The sequence below is a fragment of the Ahaetulla prasina genome, chromosome 6, assembly GCF_028640845.1.
Source record: "Ahaetulla prasina isolate Xishuangbanna chromosome 6, ASM2864084v1, whole genome shotgun sequence".
NCBI classification, from domain to species: Eukaryota; Metazoa; Chordata; class Lepidosauria; order Squamata; family Colubridae; genus Ahaetulla; species Ahaetulla prasina.
The window spans coordinates 60,446,852-60,473,303 of record NC_080544.1 but is presented as its reverse complement, the minus strand read 5'-3'; the positions used below and the strand labels follow the sequence as shown (position 1 = coordinate 60,473,303).

Sequence of the window (26,452 nt, the reverse complement as noted above, 5' to 3'; positions counted from 1 at the left end):
GGCTTACTTATGAAGGACTCTATTGTATTTTAGATGCCTTAAGAAGAATATAGTAAACTGCCTTGTCCGCCATTATTCCCTAATTTTAAAGAAACAAGAAAGTGCTCCATCTTTTTGCTGTTGCTTTTTAAATAATTTTAAAAGTGATCTGACTTATCTGAACAAATAAGGACTGTAGGATTCTCTAAACTGTATTGCCCTTCTCTACATTAGCCTCCTTTCAAAGAACTTGGCCAGGTTTTGCTCTTCAGAATTCTTGCATGGAAAATGGTGCACCATGCCACAGTCAGAGAAACGTGCTGATGGCACAAATTACAAGCCCCCAGCCGAATGCTCCAGCCCCCACCATTCGGGCAGATTTATGTGGGCTCTTGCCGACGTTATTACAAGTCAGAGTTTATTGGGAAATTGTTACATTATGCGGAGTGTCTAACAAATTGCTTATGCTGCTATAATTGGATTACAACAGCCGCTTGCTCCCACCGGTAAGATTAGGCAAGTAGGACTCCTGCCGATCTCTGAGCGTTAGCAGTAATTTTATTTGCCTTGCCTCTCTCTTTCCTAACAACATGCCTCTCTCCCTGCCAGCTGTCTGCTGAAAAGGCACAGGCTTGTTCCTTGGCCCTAACAATGCAATTACAGCCCTGCAGATCGCACTGTTTGTGCATTAACTACAGAGCCAAAACGAGGCGAATTGATCGTTTGACTTTTGAAGTGGTCACGTGATCCCTGTGTGTGTATGTGTGAGATCTGGCATGCATCAGCAGACAATGCTGCAGTACACGCCTGATGAAGAATTGGCTCCTCATTATTACCCCTCCTGGGGACAAAGACACAAGAGCTTTTCTGTGCTGACCCAAATGAATGTGAATTAATTTTTCGTTTAGCTAAAATGGTTAAGCAAAAGCAGAAAAGTGTTTCAGTTACAACATTCTTTTTTGCCTTATTATTTAGGTCCAGTATTTTTGTGGTCTCTCACTGTTATCTAAAAAGGTCACTCCTAGTTTTAATACGATTCTGTTACATCCAAGAAAACTGAAAGAAACTTCTAACAACACATCTACTACTATTTAGTGATTACATTGCTCAAGCAAAATTTAAATCCAGACTGTGGAATCAATGGTCTTAACACAACAAGAACCTGCTACTACTAGAACATGTATAAGAATCAGATTTTTCATTATATTTGTTTCTCAAACATATTCAAGAAACGAACATTATTTACACTTCTATACTTAACACAGAAAATAAATTGTACCAAATTATTTCACCTGCAAAGGATACAGAATTCCCTAAGATTCCTAATCTCTATATCTAACCATATAAATTGGAATATTTATCAAGCTCATTAGTTTGATTCCATATTTGTTAATTCAATGCAAATATTAGTGACTATACAGTAATGATCAGGCCCAGAATTTAAAATGGCCCTGTCTAAAAAGTGACTTACCAGAGGCACTATAATTTGTGGAAATAACAAGATATAACATTATTTAATTCATGATGAATCCAACATACAAAAAATAGCTTCCAAAACAGAAATAAAGGCATATGGAATGCGGTGTGGGTATAACAGAGACTAAATATGCCTGTTAAAATGTAGTTTAACACTCAAAAAGAAACTCTGAACAGCTGAAATATCTTATAAATAGCTCAGACCCAGAGGAAGTGCAAACGTCTGCATTGTGAATTGTAGATCTTAATTACAGACAATGGCTGGTACAGCAAGTACTAAGGAAAAAAAAAACATCAGTGAAACAGTTGCATTGTTCATAGCTGGCAATAACTCTTCAGGAAAATATTTACTATCAATCAGTTATGAGAAAAGGGACTCCACGCTCATAAAACAGCACGTTCCTTCTCACACCAGCACTATTTTGATTCAGCATAATCTGAATTTAAACAGCTTGTTTCCTGTGGATATAATTTTGGAAATAAATAAAATATGTCATCTATCAAAATCTGGGAAAAATGTGACTTGGGTAAAGGGAACAAGAATATTAATATGTTTGGTTCAACCCATTTTCAAATAATTTTGACAAATGCTGGAAGAAGGAGTGACTAAGAAAGTGAAAAGTATTTCTTGTGATGTTGACCTCACAAAGATAATAAAAACATTGAACATACTCAATAAATTAATTATGTCTTATGGTTGTAGAATACTTGAGTAAATTTCATACTTCTTCTTTGGATTTATTTTCAGTTAATAAATGTGCATTTTCACTCTAAAATAATTATTGACATTCTTTTTCAAGAGGAAAGATGTATAAGATACATAGATTTTTAATTCCTCTGTTCAAAACCTCAATTTTGGGCAGAACAGAAATGCACCAATTCCTAGAAGGCAGCATTAGCCATGTGTTCAACCATCACTACAAAGAAAACATTAATGTGGATAAAGTGCAGAGTCTACTAAACTCTGATAGAAAAAGCAATGAGAAATAGTATTGAATATAGAAAGGTCACAATGCATAAATGGTCTTTCACTATAACTGTATTGACAGAATGCCTTTAAAGAAATTCCCAGTAGGAATACAGATGCTCAACAAATCTCATGTGCAAAATAAGAGCCTTGATCGAAGATCACTAATGCGTTTCACAAACTTAAAATTTTCAAATACTGTATACCCTATTCTAAATTATCCTATCACATCTTTTTATTTCCTAAGCCAATTAATTGCTCACTATAGAGTTTATATGTACGGTGCATGTAGTCTACCAAGATGTAAAAAAAAAATCTAGATAGGAATGTTATCTCCTGATCTCCTAACCCCTTTGAAACAACCAGGAGAATACCACTGAAACAAAGCATAATTTCCCAAATCAGAACAGGATGATTGAAAAAGCAGGGAACAAGAGCTTCCATAAATTCAGGCCTAAAGAAATTCAAACCACTATGGAAGGAAATTTATTTCTGCCTCAGAATTCCTGCATTTCCAGGAACTTTCCATCCTTTTTGAATCTTCCAAAGATGCTTTTTTCAAGAGGCAACTGGACTTTCTGAAAGTCCAGTTGCCTCTTGAAAAAAGCACATTTGGGACAACCATGACCTGGATGACTGAGAATCTCCACAGACATCCTTTTTGAATATTTTTGCACTTCCAAATGAGAGGGGACAAGACATTAATAAGCACTTTTAGCACCCTTATACTGCAGTCTCCTCTATTGCCCAAAATACCCATGTAATATATACTTAGAAAGTACAGCTTACAAAATAGGAGAACAGCTGCTAGCTTGGCTGACTTTCAATAAGCCTCATTAAGGCAATACCTTAATTGTCCTTGAGCTCAAGTAAAAGTTGTGAAGATGTCTCACTAAACTTATTGGGCCAATTTTAGAAGTGCCCACCTATCTGTGATTGAAATACTAAAAATGAGACAACAGTTAAAAAAACCTTATTAGAATACTTGTTTACATACCTGGCCACATTGATTGTACCATTCTATAGCTGATGGTGATCTACGTTCCTAATATGCTGGAATTTTTTTTAGCAATTTGTAGGTACATGTCAATTATCAGAAATCAGCTTAAAACCCATCTGAAGTTGACATAGTTTTCACAAGTTATGGTAGTTTGTTTCTGAGCTCTTACAAGGCACATAGCCATTTAGTTCTTCCTTATATAGTATCATAATATTTATACAGATAGCCCTTGGTGAATGACCACTTGTTCAGTGACCATTTGAAGTTACAATGATGCTAAATGAGTGGTACTTAAGACTGGTACTCAAAATTCGGGTCATCTCAGCATCCTTATAATCACATGATTGCAAACTGGACACTTGGCAACCAGCTTGAACTTATGGTGGTTGCAGTATCCTGCAGTCATGTGATCCCTATTTGCAATCTTCCTTGCTGGCTTCCCCGATATATCCTTGTGCATGCTGCAGCCACCCCTAACCCCACAATGCTTTCACTGGACCTTCCTGCACCCACAACAAGCCTTCCACACTCGCACTGTACTACACCGCCCCCTCCCACATCTGGCAGCAGCCCTAAACTGCCCACCATCCAGCTTGCAAGATGTCTGGGACTTCCTGTCAGCTTCCCCAGTCATTTTGTTTGTTGGTAGCTGGCAGGAAATTGTGAGGAGGTCTTTGTTTCAGGATCCACAATTCTTGCCTAACAACAGCAATGGGATGCAATCATATGATGCCATGTTTTACAACTGCATTGTTTAGCAATAGAAATTCCAGCTCCAGTGGTTGTCATTAACTGAGGACTATCTGTATTGCAATGCCTATTTAAAGTTAATGTTATGCATTTTTTGGCCAGTTTTGAATTTCTATGCCAAAGGGCGCAACCTCACTGCCATGGTAATTTGCTTTCTAAATATGCAGATATAAATATAAACATGACTGCCCCAAAACCTACCTTTCATAACTTCTAAGCACTGAGAATAATAGAGGTGGTGGCTCAGGCTGTAAGATAGCCTGTTATTAAAACACAGCAGCCTGCAATTACTGCAGGTTCAAGCCCCACCAGGTCCAAGGTTGACTCAGCCTTCCATCCTTTATAAGGTAGGTAAAATGAGGACCCAGATTGTTGGGGGGGCAATAAGTTGACTTTGTAAATATACAAATAGAATGAGACTATTGCCTTACACAATGTAAGCCGCCCTGAGTCTTCGGAGAAGGGCGGGATATAAATGTAAATTTAAAAAAAAATACAGAATAGGTTCAGGGCAGTGACTGGTGGATGTCTGGAAGTCCTTTCCTCTCCCCCAGCAGTGACATTCAAATAGTATGAGCAACCACTGTCCCAAACATCTGATGGTGAAGATTCAGAATTCCACTTCTCATATTCACTGCTTAATAATGGCAAAATGAAATGGAATCCTGGGTGGCTTTCTTCTTATGGGGAGTTCAAATCATCTAATAGTGATATTCCCTTGACAAAAACTTAAGTAAATATTCTGCTTTCAAGCTCTGCCACGTGAATCCTCTAATAAGTTTCCATCCTATTTTGTTCTATAAAAACCCTAACAAGATAACAAAAGGTGTTTATTATATGCAACATTCAGGGTAAGGATTGCCACTATATAGGACAGATAGGCAGAAGACTAGCAGAGTGCATCCATGAACACCAACTAGCAATCAAAAAACAAGATGAAAACTCTTTGATCTTCTTTGGTCCTCTTAGATCTCTCAGCGGCTTTTGATACCATCGACCATGGTATCCTGCTGCGTCGGTTGGGGAGTTTGGGAGTGGGGGGCACTGTTTTTTGGTGGTTCTCATCCTATCTCTCCGACCAATCGCAGACGGTGTTGGCAGGGGGACAGAGATCGACTGCTAGGCGCCTCATGTGTGGGGTGCCGCAGGGGTCGGTTCTCTCGCCTCTCCTGTTCAACATCTATATGAAGCCGCTGGGTGAGGTCATCAGTGGTTTTGGGGTGAGATACCAACTGTACGCTGATGATACTCAGCTGTACATTTCCACCCCTAACCACCCCAATGAAGCTGTCGAAGTGTTGTCTCGGTGCCTGGAGGCCGTGCGGGTCTGGATGGGGAGAAACAGGCTCAAGCTCAACCCCTCCAAGATTGAGTGGCTGTGGATGCCGGCATCCCGGTACAGTCAGCTGCAACCGCTGCTGACTGTTGGGGGCGAGTCATTGGCCCCAATGGAGAGGGTGCGCAATTTAGGCGTTCTCCTGGATGAACGGTTGTCCTTTGAAGAACACCTGACGACCGTCTCCAGGAGAGCTTTCTACCAGGTCCGCCTGGTCCGCCAATTGCGCCCCTTTCTAGACCGGGATTCCCTATGCACAGTCACTCATGCCCTCGTCACTTCTCGCCTGGACTACTGCAATGCTCTCTACATGGGGCTTCCCTTGAAGACCACCCGGAGACTCCAGCTGGTTCAGAATGCAGCTGCGCGGGTGATAGAGGGAGCCACTCGTGGTTCTCATATAACACCTATCCTGTGCAAGCTGCACTGGCTGCCTGTGGTCTTCCGGGTGCACTTCAAGGTGTTGGTTACCACCTTTAAAGTGCTCCATGGCTTAGGACCGGGATATTTACGGGACCGCCTTCTGCTACCACTTTCCTCCCACCGACCAGTGCGCTCCCACAGAGAGGGTCTCCTCAGGGTGCCGTCAGCCAAACAATGTCGGCTGGCGACCCCCAGGGGGAGAGCCTTCTCTGTGGGGGCACCTACCCTCTGGAATGAGCTTCCTCCAGGACTTCGTCAACTTCTTGACCTCCGGACCTTTCGCCGCGAGCTGAAGACGTATTTATTCTTCTGTGCAGAACTGGCATAAAATGGGTTTTAATAGGATTTTAATTGGGGTTTTACGATGTTATGTATTTTATATTTAATTATAGGCTAAATTGAATAAGTTTTTTAATTCTGGTTTTATTGTGTTGTATGTGATTGTTATTTTATCTGGCTGTTAACCACCCTGAGTCCTTCGGGAGAAGGGCGGTATATAAATTAAATATTATTATTATTATTATTATTATTATTATTATTATTATTATTATTATTATTATTATTATTATTATTATTATTATTATTATTTAATCTCATAACATATGGATGGACTCAACCACAGTTTCAACTAAAAAATTGAGCATCCTAGTGCTAAGCTACATCCAAAAATGTTAGGGAATTCCTGGAAGTTTGCATTAGACAAATCAACCATCAAAGCTAGAGGTGGTAGGTTTCCCCATTTCGAGTTTTCCAAAAAAAAAATAGTTACTGCAGCAGAAGCATAACCACCTCTCTATATATCAAAGCAGACTTAACCTTTTGGATCTTCCATAAGGTTAATCTTCTCATAGCAGCATCAGGAAGAGGAGGAGGAGGTGCCCCTGACATGAGTGACATCAAGCTGGCCATGCCCCCTGGCCACACACACATATCCCGAGGTCAAACACAACCCTGATGCGGCCCTCAATGATATCGAATTTGACACCCTGGTCTAGTTCTTTTGGCAGTCAGCAAAATAAGCTTTAAATCTCCAGAAGCAAGACAAGAAGGTGTAATCCTGCAGCAGACCAATTGGACTATCACTGACCTTTAAAGACTCTTCCTCCATGCAACCTCCAATGTCTGCAGGAGAAGTCTTCTGTTAATACAGAATGAAGAACTGTTGATTCTTGTAAAAATAACTCTATCAACTTCAGCCTGTCTCAGCAATTGGCTTATAATGAGGTTGTGGCTTCACTGTGAGAACATATCCTTAGTGAATAGCAAGTAGGGTGTTTTTACAATGTGGTAACCTAGTTGTATGGATGAGCTCAAAGAAGGACAAGAAAATGTTCATAGAAATAAAAGGGAATAGCTTCTTCTGAACAAAGTGAGGATATAAAAGCTTTATGTTTCCATTTTAACACGATAATACAAATACCGTCTATATATATATATATATTCATATATATATATGAATAATATATTCATATTTCCTAAACTGTGCAAATTTGTTTATTTAGTATTCAAAGATATATGGTAAACACAACTGGTTTAAAAACAAAAAAGTTTTGAGACATATATATTACACACACCTATTCCCTTGCAAAATCTAACAAAACCAATAAATTCATACACACAAAACATACAATCAACTATAAAAATCTTAGCGATACAATGCTAGAAAAGAATATATCTTTAATTTGATACCAGGGGTTACTCATTATTTTTTGTTATCATTGCTTTTTTTCTCATGGATGGTCCCAAAGATTCTAGGCAGAATAAACAGAGGTTTAATTTCTGTAAGCACACCTTCATGTGCTGCACACACACACAAAAATCATATTCACCTCATGTCTCTCTACCAGCTACTTGTAAGTTCTGGTCAAACCAATGAGCTCTGAACAGAAAAGCCTACTGCTGAACGAATTGCATATTGCCCAGCTTTCTCATACTCCCAGGGTGAAACTCAAACCAAATTTTTAGAGGGAATTTTCAAGCAGAATGTAATACTGTGGTAATTACAAGAAAGAATCCCCATTTGTAGAAGATAGAATCATTTCTCTAATGCTCAGATAGAGCCTGATCATGTAATTACCAACTGTAGATAAGTGAAACTATGGATAATGAGGCTGCTGGAAACAAGGACTACCTTTTCCAGTTTAAGAGATCTGGCTATGAACTTTATACAGATTTAACATGCTCATTGTGGAAGATGTACATTACAAAAATAAATTCTACTTACCATATCTTTCGCACTACAAGAAGTACTTTTTCCCATCCAAAAATGGGTGGAATTGTCTGTGCGTCTTATAGAGCGAATATTGCTGAAGCCCTGCCCACCCACCATCCCCTACTCTTCAGCTGTTTTCAGCCTCCACAAGCACCCTATAGGCTGTGCCACCTATTGTTACCTGGAATGGGGCAAAAACGGAACATCTGGAGGCCAAAAATGGGGCACATGGAGGCCGAAAATGTGGTGCGCAAAAGCAGCAATAGGCAGCAGCAGTGGGCAGCGACAGTGGCGATGGGTGGTGGTGGTGATCCCCGCACCTGGAACAGCTGATTGTCGGTTCCAGAAGGCCACTCCAACCACCAATCAGCTGCTCGTGCTAAATCAGGCTGTGCTAAAGCTGACCAGGCTGTTGCAAGAAGGCAAATTGCTGGGAGGCAGAGGCAGATATTTTTTTCTTATTTTCCTCCCGAAAAGCTAGGTGCATCTTATGGTCCGGAGCGTCCTATCGTGCAAAAAATATGGCAATAAGGTGCTTATTTTCCTATCAAAAATTATCTTGTGTATGGAAAACATGGAGAGCATCCATAAATGCTAACCTACAGCTGTATGCACTGAATCTTGCAGGACTACCCTGAACTTTCTTCTATTTCATATTTCTTCTGAAAATATGAAGCTTAACTAAGGAAAAAGTGCACCCACATTCCAGTCAGTCACAATTTCTCAGATCTAGTTCTTATTTTACAACAGTCATATTTGGTTACAGGGAAAGCTAAGGCAAGATACACATTTCTTCTAAGAATGATTCTTCTGAAGTGGAAATATAAAAAGACACATTACCCATTTGCCATTATATGGCAATTTTAAGTTCTTCTGACTTCCCCTCTATCTTGTTAACAGAAGTCTCCAAAGGGAGGGAATACAAGTAAATTTGAGTTTTTATTATATAATGGTGGCCAGCAGAGGGGGTATGAGAGTATCACATGCTCACCATTTAGACTTCTATATAAACTTTACTTTAGAAAATAGATGATACAGGTATTTAGATTCTTGGGTTATCTGTTTAAATCAAACATGGGTACTTTCTTTAGAAGAAGGTAGGAGAAAAATAAATCAAACCAACATATAAAAATATGACCCATGCTAAAATGTATCAAGTAGAACATCTAGGATATATTTTGTTAAATTAGACTACAAAATATTTTAAACACATTTTGGCTTTTAATCTCTTTATTTCTCAGCTTTCTGAAAAGCCAAGGGATTATAGGTAGGATGCCAAATGCCCACAAGGGTACACAGTCAAAATTTTACTTACTTTGGCCACACAGCTTTCAGTCTTCATTGTAGTACCTAAGCAGACTGTGTCTTGGTTTAAGCAAAGTCTCGTACAGCTGTTATAGGCCTGTGAAGATAGGAAAAAAGTGATAAAAATAGAGATACAACATAGTAAGCATGTATTTCTTTTTAAAAAAATATGTATTCCTAAAAGGGCCTTACCATAAAATATCAGATAATATTATTTGCAAATTTGTTTTCAGTTAAAAACTCAGAAGCACAAAATATCTCTGAAATACTGTGATTTAGTGATTAAAGAATTTAACTGGAACAGTGTTTTAAGATGTTAAAGTTCGAATCAATCCTCAAGTATGAAAAAAAAGTGATGATATTGGGCCATGGTCTCTCAGCTGCTGGGAAAAAATTGGAGGAGTCTCTCCTTTGGATATCATCTTTACTTCCTGAAGAAAGTCAGGATATAAGACAAATAAATAAATGCTAATTTTGTGATCACTAAAATCCTGCATTTACTTGAGACAATAATACATTAAAAATACATATGTAAAGGTATGTAAAGGAACATTTACATATAGTATAGTCCTCCCTTTCCCCCTCTCCCATGTACTCTTGCTATCAAGAGTCCATTAACCTCCTGCACATCTGGGGATTCCTAACAGATGTGTATTCAGTAGACAGAATCTACTGCAAAAGCATTGCTATTTTATCTTAACAGCAATTACAATAGCACTTATATACTGCTCCACAGTGTTTTACAGCACTGTCTGAGTGGCTTACAATGTCAGCACAGTATATTGCCCCCAACAATCTGGGTCCTTTTAGCAATCTTGGAAGGGTGGAAGACTGAGTTAACTGAGCAGGTCAGGATCGAACTCCTGGCTGTAGGCAGAATTAACCTGCAATACTGCATTCTAATCATGGCACAACTATGCTCTTTTTTTAAACCTTTCTGATGCCAAAATATACTTCAGCTTACTCACAGCAGTCCTCAATTACCAATGGTAATTGAAACATGAGAACTCTGTGGCTAAGCAGAGCCACACTTGTAAAGTGAGATGTCATGTGATCATGGCAACTTACAATAGCTGATTTGGCAGTCCCAGTTGCCACTTCTAGGTGAATTCTGCACACTCATAATATCCCACAATCACATGATTGCTGTTTGTGATTTTTTGCTATTTTCCCATTGACTTTGTTTATCAGAAGTCGGCAGTTAAGTTTGCAAATGGTGAGAACATTACTCCAGGATGCTGCAATGTCATAATTGTGAGCCAGTTGCCAAGCACCAGAATTATGGTCATGAGCTGCAATTGCACTGGCACTAAATCCCCCTTGTTCTTCAATAAAGACCACCTGTATTATTTCCATATATTTAACAAGGACATTGCGCTGCACATGATACAGGACTGGTGTTCTAATGACTGAAGTCTAAGATAATGGACAATGAGTCTGAACACAGAACACAAAATGTGTTCATACAAATTATATGGTCATGAATAGGAAAAGGAAGGTGTGTTGGACATGTTCACTAACTTCAATTCTTTGTAAAGACAAAGGGGGGATATAAATAAATAATATAAACAGAGTAGTTTATTGATGAAGCAAACGGTATCCAATATTAAAATAAGGTTCTTAAATCTGCTATTATTTTGGCTTTAAAAAACCAGAATTTTAAAAGATACTTAAAAGGCAACATCTTTTTGGAATGATGCTGTATTTGTTTGAACAACTGTTTCATCAGAATGGATGATGGTGATAAATTTTATAGCCCCAAATTCTCGAGATCTTCCCCAAATTTTCTTTAAGGAGGAGTTTAAAGAAAGACCCAGACCTTATTTTTGTTTCTTTGTTTGAGGCACATTAACTAAACACATGAATCTTCAATGTTCACCGAAAACAAAGATGGAAGAAGACATTCTGCATTTTCATTTATATGCTTTTTTACAACTCCTTCCCTATTATTTACTTACTTTGCACACCTTTTCATTTAAAAATATTAAGCCAGTTAGTTACAGAAAAATAAAGTCAATAATCATGTAAGGAAAAAGAGAGAAAAATCACCTTTCATTCAAAACAGCAAAACCCAGCATCTACAAAGAGAATCTGTCTACTGAACATCCAAAAGTGAGAAACGAAGTGTCATCCCACAATAGTTTGCTACACAAACTATTTCTGCTTCTCCTTATTTTGAGAGGCTTGAACAACTGTTTTCTTGATCTAGGGGATTACTCTAGGGGTAAAGCTTGAGAAATCAAAAACTCTTTCTGCCATGCAGACAATGTTACATTTTCTGACACTGATTTGGATTTGTTCACAAAATGCAGAATGGAGAAACAACAACTTTTATTTCAAACAAGAAAATAAATAGTCTACCCTTGCATTAGACCAATGTTTTCTATGTTGCCCATTAATAGTAAAAATAGTTTCTTTGATGAGTGGCAAAAACAACAAATATTCAATTTTGGATTGATATTTGAGAGTCAATATGGACTGTAATTTTTATTTTATTTTACCAAGATATTTTTATCTGCAATATTTTAAAGAGCCAGTTTGGCATAGGGGTTAACACATCAGGTTAGACATTAGGGAGAGTGTGAGTTTTAGTCTTGTCTTAGACATGAAGCCAGATGGGCAACCTTGGGCCAGAAAGTCTCTCTAAGTCAGTGGTTCCCAACCTTTTCTTGTTTGAGGCACCCTTATAAGGAAATAGATATTTAAAATCTCCGTAGCTCAAAAGTTCCCGGCACCCTCAAAAGATCTCACGGCACCCCTTAGTGCCGCGGCACACTGGTTGGGAACCACTGCTCTAAGTCCTAGGAAGGAGACAATGGCAAATCAATCCAAAGAACCATGCTAAGAAAATTGCAGGGATTTGTCCAAACAATTGCCAGCAGTCAATACGGATTTAAAAGGCAAGCATGCATTTGGGGGTTTTATTTGATTTTCCATTTTTTCTTTAGCATGTATTCTCAGCAGCAGAAACTCTGTTACCTGTGAACGGGATCTCTGCCCCTCCTGGCTTCTTTGGGCATTTCAGGGTGGTGGTGTTATGTTTGGGAGATTTTGAATGACAATTTAAGGGAAACAGTAATGCTCCCTCTCTTAAAGAAGCCAGTTTTTGGTGTCACCGTTTTAGACAACTTCCTCCCTGTCTCTAATATTCCTTTTCAGGGAATTTTTAGACAAGATGACAAAACTCTGATTATAAGGAATCCTAGATTATCAAGATCCTTTCCAGCATGGATTCAGGTCTGGATATACTGTAGGAAACTACACTGCGGACTATATAATTTACTATATATATTACTGTGGACTATATAATTTACTTTGACTTTCAGGCTCAGAAGCTGAATTGTCCAAATAACTCCTCCCCAAACACCAAGAGAAACCTGCTTCTGGGCCATGAGAAACAGTGTCTGAAATGCTTGCCTGATTCTGTGTCAGAGGTAGATAGCCTTTAATACAGTTTTATATTACATATAAAGAATGCAAGCATAAACCAGTTTGTTGAAAACTACCCTTTTGGTGAAAGCTTGCTATAATTCTGAACAAGTTTTCAATTTCACACTGCTGCTAGGGTAAAACATTTTAAAGAGTTTAATTTTTACAGTGGCTTCAATGACACAGGATTATCTAACAAAGTAATGGCTAATCAATAGGGGTTTAGTTGTCAGGTGAAACATATAACACACTAAAAGGGATTGATTGTTAGACTCCTTCTTATTTACTAGGAGGTATATATTTAAAATGACACAAACTTGTTACCAAGCTACATTCCTTTAACCTTGCAAAGACTGTTTGAGATGAGTGTTAAGCAGCCTATAGCAAAACACACACTAATGGAAAAGAATATCAAGAAAACACACTGCTGCTTCAAATCATGTCAAGAGCAGGAGGAATACAATGAGGGTGACTAGGAGATACAAAGCTTAATCTGTTTCCAAACTGCCATCTCTGCTGGTACACACTAAGAAGAAGAGAATAAACTCTATAATAATTGTCAGCATGGGGGATTCGGGAGGCCAAAACCAGGCCCGTTTGGGAGGCCTACACAGTGCTCTTGGGAGGCCACAAACTATTTTTTTTTCTTGTTTTCCTCTTCAAAATCTAGGTGCGTCTTATACTCCGGTGCATCTTATAGTCTGAAAAATACGGTATATGAATTTATGGGTGGTGAGCTTGAATAATTGCATCAGTTCAGAATATTTTGATATGGACTTAAACAGTAAACAAAAAAGATGGACTAAAATACAGAAAATATTTTAAAATTTGACCATAATCTGAGTTTCTACAGGTATTGTAAAAATGGCCAACATTTTCATGCAGCCATATTTTTTTACACTAAAAGAATCTCATTTTTCAATTAAAAAAATTATATTGTTTTTATTTTATTGCTTTTTGATTGACAAGCATTTTTAAGTTCTCATAAGTTACTTATATACAGTATATTGATATCAATGTGACAAACAGGATGTTCAGAGAATCAGAAGTGATTACAAAGTTCTTAATGTATATGTAATGCTAATAACACTATATCAGTCTGTCACATTTATTGTATATAATCATAGGTTATTACAAGCTAAGTGATGTGTAAAACTGTCCTTATGTTACCAATGTGAAGTAAGGTTAATTGTCAGAGAAAATAGCCTTTGAACCTCTGAGAGATTTCAAACTTCCCATTTAAACCAATTGAAACCTTTTGCAATTGTATGGTCTAAAGAAAACGTAATTTCCCGAGCAATTCATCCAAAAGATCACCATCTGTGAGTAAAACCCCATTTTTGTCAGGTATGGCAACCTAAAGTTCAGTGAGAATGCTTTTCCTACCAATTAATAAGTACATGATTTATCAGAGAAATATTGTCATTAAAAATTCTAAAATACAACAGCTCACCTTGTCCTGCTATTTATAGAGGCATGATTGTTGAAGAAATATTTGGGAACGGAACTGCCAGATGGTTAAAAAAATATTAGATTCTGAAGAACTCAGCAGATTTGAGAAGTTATACGTAAATCACTTCTACAGATTCACAAATACTATTTTCATTTCAAAGGCCTTAGGAAGCTTCCATTAATTGTGTTTAATACTTTTTGCAGAAAGAGATACTTCCAAAAGTATTAAATAATGCTTGTAAATTTGAAAACATTTATAAACCATGCAATTAAAAATGAAATTTAAGTTGAACTGCACAGTATTACCCATATTTCAACATGCAACTACTATTTGCAAATCTATGGTTAAATCTATTTCCATAGTCCAGAATATTTATTATTCAAATTTCTAAGACTATATATATCTCAACAGGAATGCTGGCTCTAAATAAATTAATAATGAGAAGCAACAGAAATTCGCAATGTAAAATCCCAATATAGCTCAATCCAGGTAGGCACGTGCCTCAAACTGCCTCAGGACCTGAGAGAAAAGCCAGGTATTCAATACTTGTTTAAAGGATAGTAGTGCTGGGGCTGTTCTAACCTCCAGGAATATGCTGTTCCAGAGGGCAGCAGTGCCTTACTTCCTAGTCCCCATCAGATGGCACTGCTTAAGAGATGATGCATGAGGTGAGGCCAATATGTCAGATCATAGAGGACAGGCCAAAAGAGTGGCAGAAAAAAAGTCCTTCAGATAAGCAGGCTGTATCCCATGAAGGACATTGTAGATGAAAACTAACACATTGAATGGAGTAGTTCACAGAGGGATCAAGCTATGCCCATCATTCATCTATTTTAAGAATGTATATGTCTGCTTTCATTTTCCATTTGGAGCACAATTGTTTATACCACTGCATTTTGGACCAGCTGTAGTTTGAGTGGTCAAGAAACAATGCACAGCTTATTTCAATAATGCGCTCACAAGATAACTAAAGCATGGATGACTGTGATAAGAATCTCCCAGTCCAGTGTCAGCAGTTTTGAAGATCTTGTCCACTTCTTCAGTCTCAGGATCAAACACTTCCCATGTAACAGGCAAGGATATGCCTAAAAAACTCAAGAGTTACTCAGTTGGAGCTCGGTTAAGTTTAACACTCATATCTTTGCCAGAATCCAGTGCTGCTACTTGGAAGGCTCATCACAGTGGCGGAATCTAAAACCATCCCTTTTGAGGAAGATGGGAGGTTCAGAAATGTGAACAGTAACATGAATTTTCGGGCTGGAAATCAGCCAACTGCCAACCTTCCAGATGACACAACCCCTCCATGCTTGCTACACTAGGGGTCTCCAACCTTGGCAACTTTAAGACTTGTGGACTTCAACTCCCAGAGTTCCTCAGCCAGCCACAAGTCTTAAAGTTGCCAAGGTTGGAGACCCCTGTGCTACACTGCTTAAAAAGATGGATACAATGTAAGAGGTCAATCATGGACAGACATCCTATTTGAGGGCCCATCTCATCATTCCTGGAAACCCAGGACTTTGCTCCTTACACTTATCCACAGTTGTCGTACTCTACTCCAACCACCATTCTCAATTAAATAACAACTGGAATCATCGATTACAAACAAACCTTTCCACCCACTGGCTGGAAAAACTAGTAAAACACAATTTTCTCTGTGGCTACCATCAATATTCAACCTCCCTTGATCACCACCTTAATGATAAAGGCGTAAAAAAGAAAGATAGAAACATTTGGCAAGGCACAACATAAACTAGATAAATCAAAACCTTTTTCAAATATATCCCCACAGCTCTGTTTAAAATACTACAATTAGATCTTTTTTGCTTTGGAACCCGGAGAACTTAAGTTTACCACTAGAGGGAAGAATTGTCTTAGTACATAGGCACAATACATAGAAATGATTTTTTTAAAACAATTTCTGTAACAAAAGTTCTCTTGACTAGATGAGCCTTCTAATTACATACAAAATAACTAATAAGAAAAAAATCAAGACTCCCTCCACAATTTTTAAAGGGCAGCAATATTATCTGTTCCCATTTTAACCTCCCCCCAACCCTGAAAGTTATCCAATAAAGCTCTATTGACAAAAGCAAGAAGAAATAATGGTTTGTAGAACAAAATCTGAAATAACAAGAGCAAACAAAAGAGAAATGGCATGGCATTTAGCCATCTGGTAGTAACCTGTAAACAAACTGTCCTCCAAAGAAAGCAGAAAATACATTCTGCTAAATGATGACTCAAACATTTATTTTTTAAAAAAAGATTAACTAATGTTGGCAGAATTTGCCAGATTCAAATAGCATTCTTAATGTATAGGCGGTCTATTACATTCGTGCCTCATATCTTGACCATAAAAACATGCAAAAGCCACTTTTTCTGGCTTTCCTGTCTGCTGTTGCTAGCCTGCCTTATGTTTTGCTCATCTTCAAATGCTCAAATTGTTCATTTTAAAACCTAGTCATTAAAAGAGAAGATGGCAACTTAAGCAGTCATTTTTCTTCCCATTTACAATAGGTGACATTTCTCCAGCAGTACACAAGGTGTTGAAAACCTGGCAGCTGTTACCTCCTGGGACAGAGCTCCTTTTTTATCCTCCTCTTGACAGTTTAACTCAATGGGTCAGCACCTTTAAAGACAGCAAAGTAGCAGTGAAGTGGATGGCTAGAGTTGAATTACTGCACCCACCCTAATCAATGGAAGCCCTCACTGCAGGTGAAACTCTTCATCTATAGAGGTGCATGGGGGAGGAAAATGTAATGCCTTAAGCCAGATGGGTTTCATCTTGTGGTGTGTGATTTTTGCTTTGTCTTTAAAAAAAAAAAAGAATGGAACAAGCTAACAAGCGGACAGATACTTTGTTAGCTTCTTGGCCTCTCTCATGGCTCTGAAGCCCCAGGGTTCCAGCCACACAAGAGAAAAGAATTCAGCATACACGTAAACACTTAAAGAAATATAACTAAGGGGATGGCAGCATGCTGTTTTCAAAGAGTTGAAAGTCCTGTTCACAGCTTTATTTATCACTATGCATGTTCAGTAGGCTGTAAGTGGACAGAGAAACAAAAGGTCAGAAGAATAGGCAATGTTAGACGTTTACTCCCTTAGAGAGGAAGGCAGAAAAGCAGCACATCTGACAGACATGATTAGTATTAAAGTAAAAAGTCAATACAAGTGGGCTTTGTGTTTCAGGATAATATCTTTGGCAGCAGCCTTGAATTCCTGTTTAATTTATAAAGTTAACTCTTAAAGTACTAAAGAAAACAATGTTGAGAAATTATTAACTGAGGGAGCGCAGGAAACATGAATGCATTACTTTATGAATATTATTAAAAAACCTGCTGGTCATTATCAATGTTAAAGGTCAGCCTAAACAATCATGTTGATTTTTCCCTCCCTGAAAGATATGCATTCAATTTTAGATAACTATGAGATTTATTTATTTTTTTTACTGTTTTTCCTTCATAAGGTTTGCCCAAAATTGTAAACATCCTATGGTTGGGCTCAGCCAGGGTGTCAAACTGGCGGTCTGCGGGCCAGATGCGTCATGCACAGGCCATGCCCACTCCAGCCCCGTGAAGGAGGGAACTGTCATGAAATATCACGTGATGGTAATGTGATGATGCAAGTTTGACACCCGTGGGCTCAGCAGTTTTTCTTCTTTCCTCACAATATAGCAGAAGCCTTGTAAGTTTTCTGAATATTGCAGCCAGAAAACACAATGCAAAACTGCTGAAGAAATGGCTTACCAAAATATGGTGATGGAAAGGTATAGCTATTCTAGCTGGAGAATTCAAGGAGCTGAAGTCCATACATCTAAAAGTTGCTGAGATTGAGAAATGCTGATGTAGAAGGAAGGAGAACCATTTTAGTCAACAAAGAGTCAGGGATAGCTGCTTCACTTTTATTCTGTCTGGAAGCTGTGCACTTCAATGCAAAAACTGCCATGCATATCATTTCAACGCTGCTGCTATCAGCACTTCCCCCACATGGCACCTTTGGACATAAATTCCTCTCTGCAAAGACTATCCAATCTCCCTCCACCCGCAGAGCAAATTTTGACAGGAAAAAGATACTTCATTAATACCCTATTTGAGCAAAGGGGAGTAGTTTTCCTTAAATAACCTGTGCTGAGCCAATCTTTTCAAAAAGACAGGAGAGTAATCAAGTTCAGGGCAGCCCTGGACAGCTGCCCTGTGACCTAGGCCTGTTGACCTTTGCTATTCATCACTTTCCTTTAGAGTCGGAGGGCAGACTCTTGGGGAGTGACTTCACAATAGACAGCTACAATCCAACAATAATATGGTGCTTACAAAAAGAAAGGGAAAACCCAGATGGTATTGCAATAAATTTACAAATCTTCATTCATGGCTCTGTTTAACACACCCCAAAGCCAAAAGGCGCAAAGGTCCCTGGAGAGATCCCCCCTCATTGGCTTCTAAAGACTAGCTCTCTTTTAAGGCTACTAAGACTCAATTCTTCACAGAGGTACAGTCCTTAAAATAATAAACGCTTGACTCAATCAATCTACCATTCAGATCCAACACTAAACGATGGGTACTGAAAACTAATTATGTTTTTGGCAAGAACGTTGAATTTAAAATAGAAACACACAGGTTAAAAAGGGCACTGAAGCATTTGAGAGGCTCTTTCAAAAAGGCTACACGCACGCATAAAACGGGATTCAAACCAGGAGTTTCATTCAATAATTCACACATTTATTTTTAAAATGAATCAGATTAGTCCCATGTGTGACCTGCTGGTCCATCTGTATTCAATGGACTTAATGGGCATTCTTTTCACACTAGCTTCAGTTTGAAGTATGAGACAGATAAATTTAGTTTAATTTTCAACAGATCAAGCTATCCATTTTCCAAACAGACCATCTGGATCAGCCTATTAAAATTAATTTATAACTTAGCAGAGAAAGCATTTGTTTGTTAGCTAAACATAGATGCCAAAAACTTTGGCCCACTTGTCATTGTTTTCTAAAAGTTCACACACACATACACACAAATCACATGCTGCCTGTGTATATACAGATTTTATCCCTAACATTGTCCCCCACAGAATTTACTACATGTATTTTTTTTTATTTTTAAACTAATTATTTTTGTCTCCTTTATTCCTTCTATTCAAGGGAAAGTGAAGGCAGTCAAAATGAAGTCCCTCATACACTATCTTTCAACTTTTAATATTGTTAATGCAAGGTGAACTGGTAATTCTTGCCAGAGCTAAATTAATGTTCACTAGGATCCTTATGACTAATCTAATTCCTCTATTATAAATGCCTTTATCATTGTAGATCAGATAGCAGTCCACATTATTCAATCACTCTTCAATCTAAGATAAATATTTTTATTTTAATCAATTAACCAACCCCTTCGTCAAATAATCTCCCAGAAGAGCTTCTGTTTTGTATGTAGCTTAGAGTTGAATTGTGAAGTCTTTGGTGCTCCCTGAGCACTGATGATGTTACCTAGTTGGTTAATGAAATGTCTGCAAGAAAACAACCAAGCTCAGAGAGGAGCAAGGACTCCACATTTTAAACAGCTCTAGCTAAAGAAAAAGGCATATTTTACAGGGCTAATGTGAAAAATATATCAAGTAACTTTGGTAGTCAGGGTTATTGACTGTATTTTAAAAGCATGTTATTGCTGGTTTAGCTTGGGTTAAATTATCTATGATCTCTCAGCTTCTAGCAGCAACAATTGCACAGTAAAATCTCTGATTTGGGGGTAAGAATATTATGATTATTTGTAAACTATAAAGGACAAAATTGTATGTTAACTCTCAAAACAAGTTAACACACTCAGATTGTCATATAATCTTTCCCATTAAATTTGCAACAGCAACAGCATAAATATGCTGATAATAAATTGTATGTCCCTCATTTAACTAATAGTTGTAGTACAGACAGAACACTCTCCTTTCGATATTGCAACTCTCTTTTCTATATTCTTTCCTGAGCAAAGAACTCAACATACATCCCATCTATGGCTTGGATAAAAGTAGAATTGTTTTCTCTAAGAGAACATGTTCTTTCCTCTTTCTAGATCAGCAGTCCCCAACCTTTTTGGCACCAGGTACCAGTTTTCTGGAAAGTAATTTTTCCACAGACCAAAGGGAATGGTTTCATTCTCACTCACTTGCCTGCTACTCACCTTCAGCTTTGCGGCCAGGTTCCTAACAGGCCAGAGACTGGTACCTGTCCATGGCCCAGGAGTTGTGGACTCCTGTCCTAGATCACTGCCTTTCAAAGACATAGATTGTAGGTCAAATTAAATTAACCTTACTATTCCAAACAGCTTAATCAAATCGTAATTTTACTTTCATGCAGCCCTGAAATTTCTCAATAGTACTTTGCAGTAGTAGGTATGTAGCCTCATCAAACACTATGTTGCTATGTATGTAATACAGTCATTGAAGGTTAAGGATATAGCATAACTATAGATAACCTGAGTGCATTGGGGTCACTTAACTCTCCTTCTTATTGAATTCAAACTGGGACCAGAAATATATGGCATTTTACTCTGATGTACCTTTAATCAATATATTGAATAATTGACTGCTTGTTCACTTGAATTTTGTATGAGATAATCTTGCTGTTTCCTAAGAGGTTAAATAGGTTACAGAAGTCTGAATAGCTATGTTATACATAAGACTGGAGATTGTTGCCAGGTGAAACCAGCAAAGAAAATGACTACAATTTTATCTGTCCGGTACACAAAGAACTGCTTTATAGACATTAATCAACCAGGTTAAGGTCCATAGGGAACAACTCCCAGACTGCTCTGTAAAGATTATAGGTTATTTAGACATAGATTAGCTCCTAAAAGTCAGCTTCTGAAGAATACAGAATCACTTCAAAATTAGCATAATATTTTAAATCGAAAAGTTGTAACAAAATCATGTTTATATTTATGTTATAGCTTTTCACATTCCAAAGTATGTCAGAAAATCCTAGCTGTTTCAAGTAAAGAGGTGGATGGTATTTGTGAGTTTGAATCAATTTCATACCTGCCTGAGTGCATTCTTCTCGGGAATGATCTTTCTGGGAGGCTCATCATTATTACAATCTTCTCTTTCAGAGGAAGTCTACACAGAAAAGAAAAAGAAAAAAAAACATTAGTTCAAGTATTCCGTTAAAGTGATTACCTACATAATTGAACAAGCATTTATAATACAGGTAGTCCTCATTTAGCAACCGCAATCGGTTCTAGTGGCAAGGTTGCAAAGAAAATCATATGACTGAAAGAAGGAGATTCTTCAAAGATTACTGGTTGCTGCTGTCTCATTTAGCTAAAGTTCTCTCATGCAGTCATGCCAAAATTACTCTCGTTCTGGTGTGCATTGTTGTCAGTAGAAGAAATTGGACTCAAGTGCATGCCCTGGTCAGAAAATGATTTTTTACTAACAGTTATTACCATCATATTACTCAGTTAATAAGGCAACTGCTAAATGAGAACTACCTACCTGTATTGCAAATATAAGTTTGCTCTTTTAAATTTCTAGAATGCAAAATGCTTATTCTTTTACATAACTAAACTCGTATGTCTTACTCTGTGACAGTACAGGATTTAGTACACTGAGATTTTTTTTATGAAATTTAAATGAAAGTGGACATCCTATAAAACAGAGGTTGGCTTTTTATGTAGCATTTGTAGGGCTCACAGTCCAGTTTTTTTGTTCAGCTAAATGTCAGAGATCCTATCTCCCCCCACCCCAGTTTTCTGGTAAAATTCTGGTTTTGTTCCTACAGGTGATATTAGATTGTCATCACTCCAAATCATGAAACCCTCAATAGGCAAAATAATAATTTTAAAAAATAAAACTCTTGTTTGTTTTGCAACCCACAACAGATATCTCCAACTTTCTTGGGAGGTCTAAGCTAGCTCCATTAAACATGTTTTAAACTTCCAAGCCAAGCCACTGCTCCATTTACTTTAGTACTATCTTATTCTGACATACTAGCTGTACCCAGTCCTTACTTAGCTCTGCCACCTGATTCTGTGAAGGTGCCACAGACTGAACCAAATTACTTTTTACCATTTAGCTTCTGTCCTTCTCATCCATGATACTAAGATGACCATATGATTATTTTTAGTCACATATTTCCTAGCAGCAAATGTTTCTTGTCTAAATCATACTAAAAAGCCATGAACAATTATTATTTTAATTTTTTTCTGGTGGCTAAAAGTGAAATTAAAATGTTTGTAAATAACTAAGGCATATCTTAATTTTTGATTGCATTAAAAGTAAAAATTCCTACCCACTCATTTGGACAAAATTCAATAGATCAGGGCAGGGGTGGAATGTAATTTTTTTTACTACTGGTTCTGTGGATATGGCTTGGTGGGGGTGTAATGTGATTGGTGGGCGTGGCCAACTTTTTCTTTTTTTTATTTTTAAAAGCATTTTTTCTACAAGCTCTTCGGCCAAATAGCTTGTAGAAAAAAATGCTTTGAAAGGATTCTGACAATCCCAGGTGAGTTGCCTAATCGCCAGAACCCTTTAAAAACTTTTTTTCCCAGCATCTTTTGCCGAAGACCTTGTAGAAAAAATGCTTTGAAAGGGTTCTGACAATTCCAGCTAAGCCGTGCCATCATCAGAGGCTTTTTAAAAAAAACTTTTAAAAGCATTTTTTCGGCTGAAGAAAAAATGCTTTTAAAAGTAAAAAAAACCTCTGATGATCACGTAGCTCAGCTGAGCATGTGGGGGGGGCAAGGATTTTTGCTACCGGTTCTCCACCCACCGCCATCGCTACTGGATCAGGCGATCCGGTCTGAACCGGGAGCATTTCACCCCTGGATCAGGGGTCCCCAACCTCTGGTCCCTGGACTGGCACCAGGCCATGGCATGCCAGAAACTGGGCCGTGCAAACAAGCAAAACCCCATCCGTGGGATGCAGGCAGTGTTGTGTCTTGCCCGCTCTCACAGCAGCCGGGGTCTGCTTATCTGCTTCCGAATGCTGAAGAATGTCCTCCCGGCCCCAGCCCTGGCTCCATGCCCGGACAGGCTGAGGAGGGGGCATCTCCCGGCCCCGGCCCTGGCTCCATGCCCAAACAGGCTGCAGAGGAGGGAGCACTCCCCGGCCCCAGCCCTGGCTCCATGCCCAGGCAAACGGAGCAGCTAGACCCCTCCCCCTCCTCCACAGCATGTGAGCCTGAGGAAAGTTTATTTCCAACAGCTGCTGATTGGAGTGACCCTCGCATCAGAAGACTGGATAGGCGGAGGCAACAGAAGGAAGGGAGGGGCAGGCCTTAATGAGTGCTGAGTCATGGAGCCACACCCCATGGCCTATATAAAGGATCTGCTTTCTGGCAATCTCTGAGTCAGGCAAAGTCGAACTTATCTTGCTGAAGTCACTTTCTGGTCTCCTGCCTGCTCTGAGGACTTTGCTAGGACTTTGGGCAGAGCTGCAGAGGCAAGCCTGATTCGGATTTCCCTGACCCGGCCGTCAGCGGAGGAGTGGGACACGACAGGCAGGATGTGAAACCATGCTCCCTCTGGTCCGTGGAAAAACCTGTCTCCACGGAATCAGTCCCCGGTGCCCAAAAGGTTGGGGGCCACTACAATAAGACAACACAGTGTCTCAGTCATAATTCTTATACTTTTAAGGACAATCTTAAATCAGAAGAAAAGTGACTGCTGACATTATTCCATAAACACAGAAAATATGGAAAAGAATCAGACAGCAAATAAGATATAAAGGATGGAAAAAGTTTACACATTACATTTGTAGGCTGATATTACAGTGTTAATGCAACTGGAATTTTTTTAAACTTTAATTTTGGATCCTATTTTGCTTTGATGTCCTTCTAAGTTATATTATTAAAGGCCCTGGAATTCTATTGCCTTTATGTTGCCCACCCCAACATGCTTGAAGTTTACCAATTTCATCTTGAAACTAAACAGCTAATTTGAAGCCTTTGTTTTATTCATTATCTTTATAGGTGGCAAGACTAAGAGGTTGGCTGAACAAAGACCAGACAATGACTGCCAAGTGCATATGGTGGCTCACAGCTTGCCGTCACCCTATTCTACTGCACCAACACAGCAGACTATTAAAGAGGAGCGCTGCTCATGCACTTTTGTCAGCAAGTTAAGTTACGCTTGGCAAAGGCTGAAAAACTGGGAAACGTTAAGCTCTGTAACCGCAGCAAAGATGGAACTCATTTCTTAGAAACTGGAAATCTTGGTGGACAAGCCTTAGAATATTCCTGAAATATATTTTCTATCGTAACCAATCCTAAGACAAAAAATAAATTTCAAATGCTAGATGTCTTTTAGGTCTGTTATGCATCCTAACAAGTTAAGTAGATATGGACATCTGTGATCAACACTTCCCACTGAACTGCTTGTTGCCTTTCTTATAGTAATTTAAGAGAGCCAGGGCTAGATTTCTGATTCAGCAAGATGATTATTCTTCAGAAGAAAAATTAAGAGATTATTACTATCTTCTATTGTGCTGATCAGTAAAGAGATGCTTTGCAATGAAGCACAAGAAAGTTCGAAAATTGTGGTTAAATTATATAATTATGAATATAATTATCATTATATTCCTGTTGCTAAAACTTTCTTCATTTTGAATGTACAATTTAGATAGAAAAAAGTCATTTTGCTATTGCTATTCTTAAAAAAATTAAAGCATTCCATCACACAAGGCCTAAATACAAGCTGAGTATGTGAATACTTTATAGAATTAAAAGAATAGATAGTGTATCTCAAATTGAGAATATACCATTGTCAATAATTTCAAGGAAGTCATCTATGAGCTGCTGATGCAGTTCTACAGAGGGATTACTGAGTCTGTCATCTGCACCTCTATAACTGTCTGGTTTGGTTCTGCAACCCAACAAGACAGACACAGACTTCACAGGATAATTAGAACTGCAGAAAAAACAATTGCTACCAACCTGCCTTCCACTGAAGACCTGTATACTGCACGAATCAAAAAGAGGGCTGTGAAAATATTTACAGACCCCTCACATCCTGGACATAAACTGTTTCAACTCCTACCCTCAGAACAACGCTATAGAGCACTGCACACCAGAACAACTAGACACAGGAGCAGTTTTTCCCCAAACTCTGTTTGTTTAGCCATCACTCTGCTAAACAAATATTTCCCTCAACACTGTCAAACTATTTACTAAGTCTGCACTACTATTAATCTTCTCATCATTCCCATCATCCATCTCCTTCTACTTATGACTGTAACTTTGTTGCTTGTATCCTTATGATTTATACTGATATTGATTGTTTCCTGATTGTTTAATTGTAGCCTATGACTATCATTAAGTGTTGTACCTTATGAATCTTGATGAATGTATCTTTTCTTTTATGTACACTGAGAACATATGTACCAAGACAAATTCCTTGTATGTCCAATTACACTTGGTCAATAAAAAATTCTATTCTGTTCTGTTCTATTGTAATATAATTCAATCTAATCTAATCTAATCTATTCTATATTTATCTGCTAGAATCAGAAGCAATGGATGGATTAAAAGCCTTTCAAGATTGTTAAAATTGCCTCTTGTCTCAAGCAATAATCTTGCCAATGGAAGCATTGGGGTTTTATTTCCTGAGGATGGGAAAAGTAGAGGCTTGCATTTGTCAGCACTATTAATAAACCATACAGATGCAGCACTTTTTGAAAAATCTATTTGCATGTGAAAGCGAGGAACCATATATACACAGAGAGCACTTCTTTATGCTTTCAAATCCTTAATCCTGTCTGGAACTGTCAGTGGGGGTTAATGGTAGCTTTGGATAAGAGAATTCCAATCTGGTTGGCAGATGGATAGGTTGGTTATAGCTGCATAACTATGTCTTGCCTACAGGCACAATTCAGAACACTGTTAAAGCAATATAAAATCACTGTCAAGCTGAACCATTTGGATCAGTAGCAAGGAGAAATAATAATAAAAGGAGTTCATTTCTGGGCCTTGTGTATTCACGCTAGTATGCAGAAACTGATTAATTGTCATCATGTGCTGGTCGGCTGCACCTCAGATTCCTACTTCTGGAGTAGATTTTGCATGCTAATATAATCATTTCCCCTCTTGAGACATTAGCAAATAATCAAATGAAAAACTGGATCATAATTTACTGAGATTCAGGCA

General features: G+C 38.2%; 1 protein-coding gene across 13 annotated transcripts in view; it reads right to left on the bottom strand.

Annotated features, from left to right (window-relative positions):
• Positions 1-26,452, bottom strand: part of BTRC (beta-transducin repeat containing E3 ubiquitin protein ligase) — a 215,185-nt gene that overhangs the window by 99,263 nt on the left and 89,470 nt on the right. For 9 of the 13 annotated variants that reach the window (XM_058187726.1, XM_058187722.1, XM_058187728.1 and 6 more), the window contains 3 exons: positions 21,345-21,422; positions 9,459-9,545; positions 7,019-7,069 (listed from right to left, as the gene is read on the bottom strand). In XM_058187726.1, coding sequence (XP_058043709.1) covers positions 7,019-7,069; positions 9,459-9,545; positions 21,345-21,422 — 216 coding nt within the window. Of the gene's footprint in view, positions 1-7,018; positions 7,070-9,458; positions 9,546-20,488; positions 20,578-21,344; positions 21,423-26,452 lie in introns of those variants that run through there. The other 4 variants (XM_058187721.1, XM_058187720.1, XM_058187730.1 and 1 more) reach the window with 3 other exon arrangements.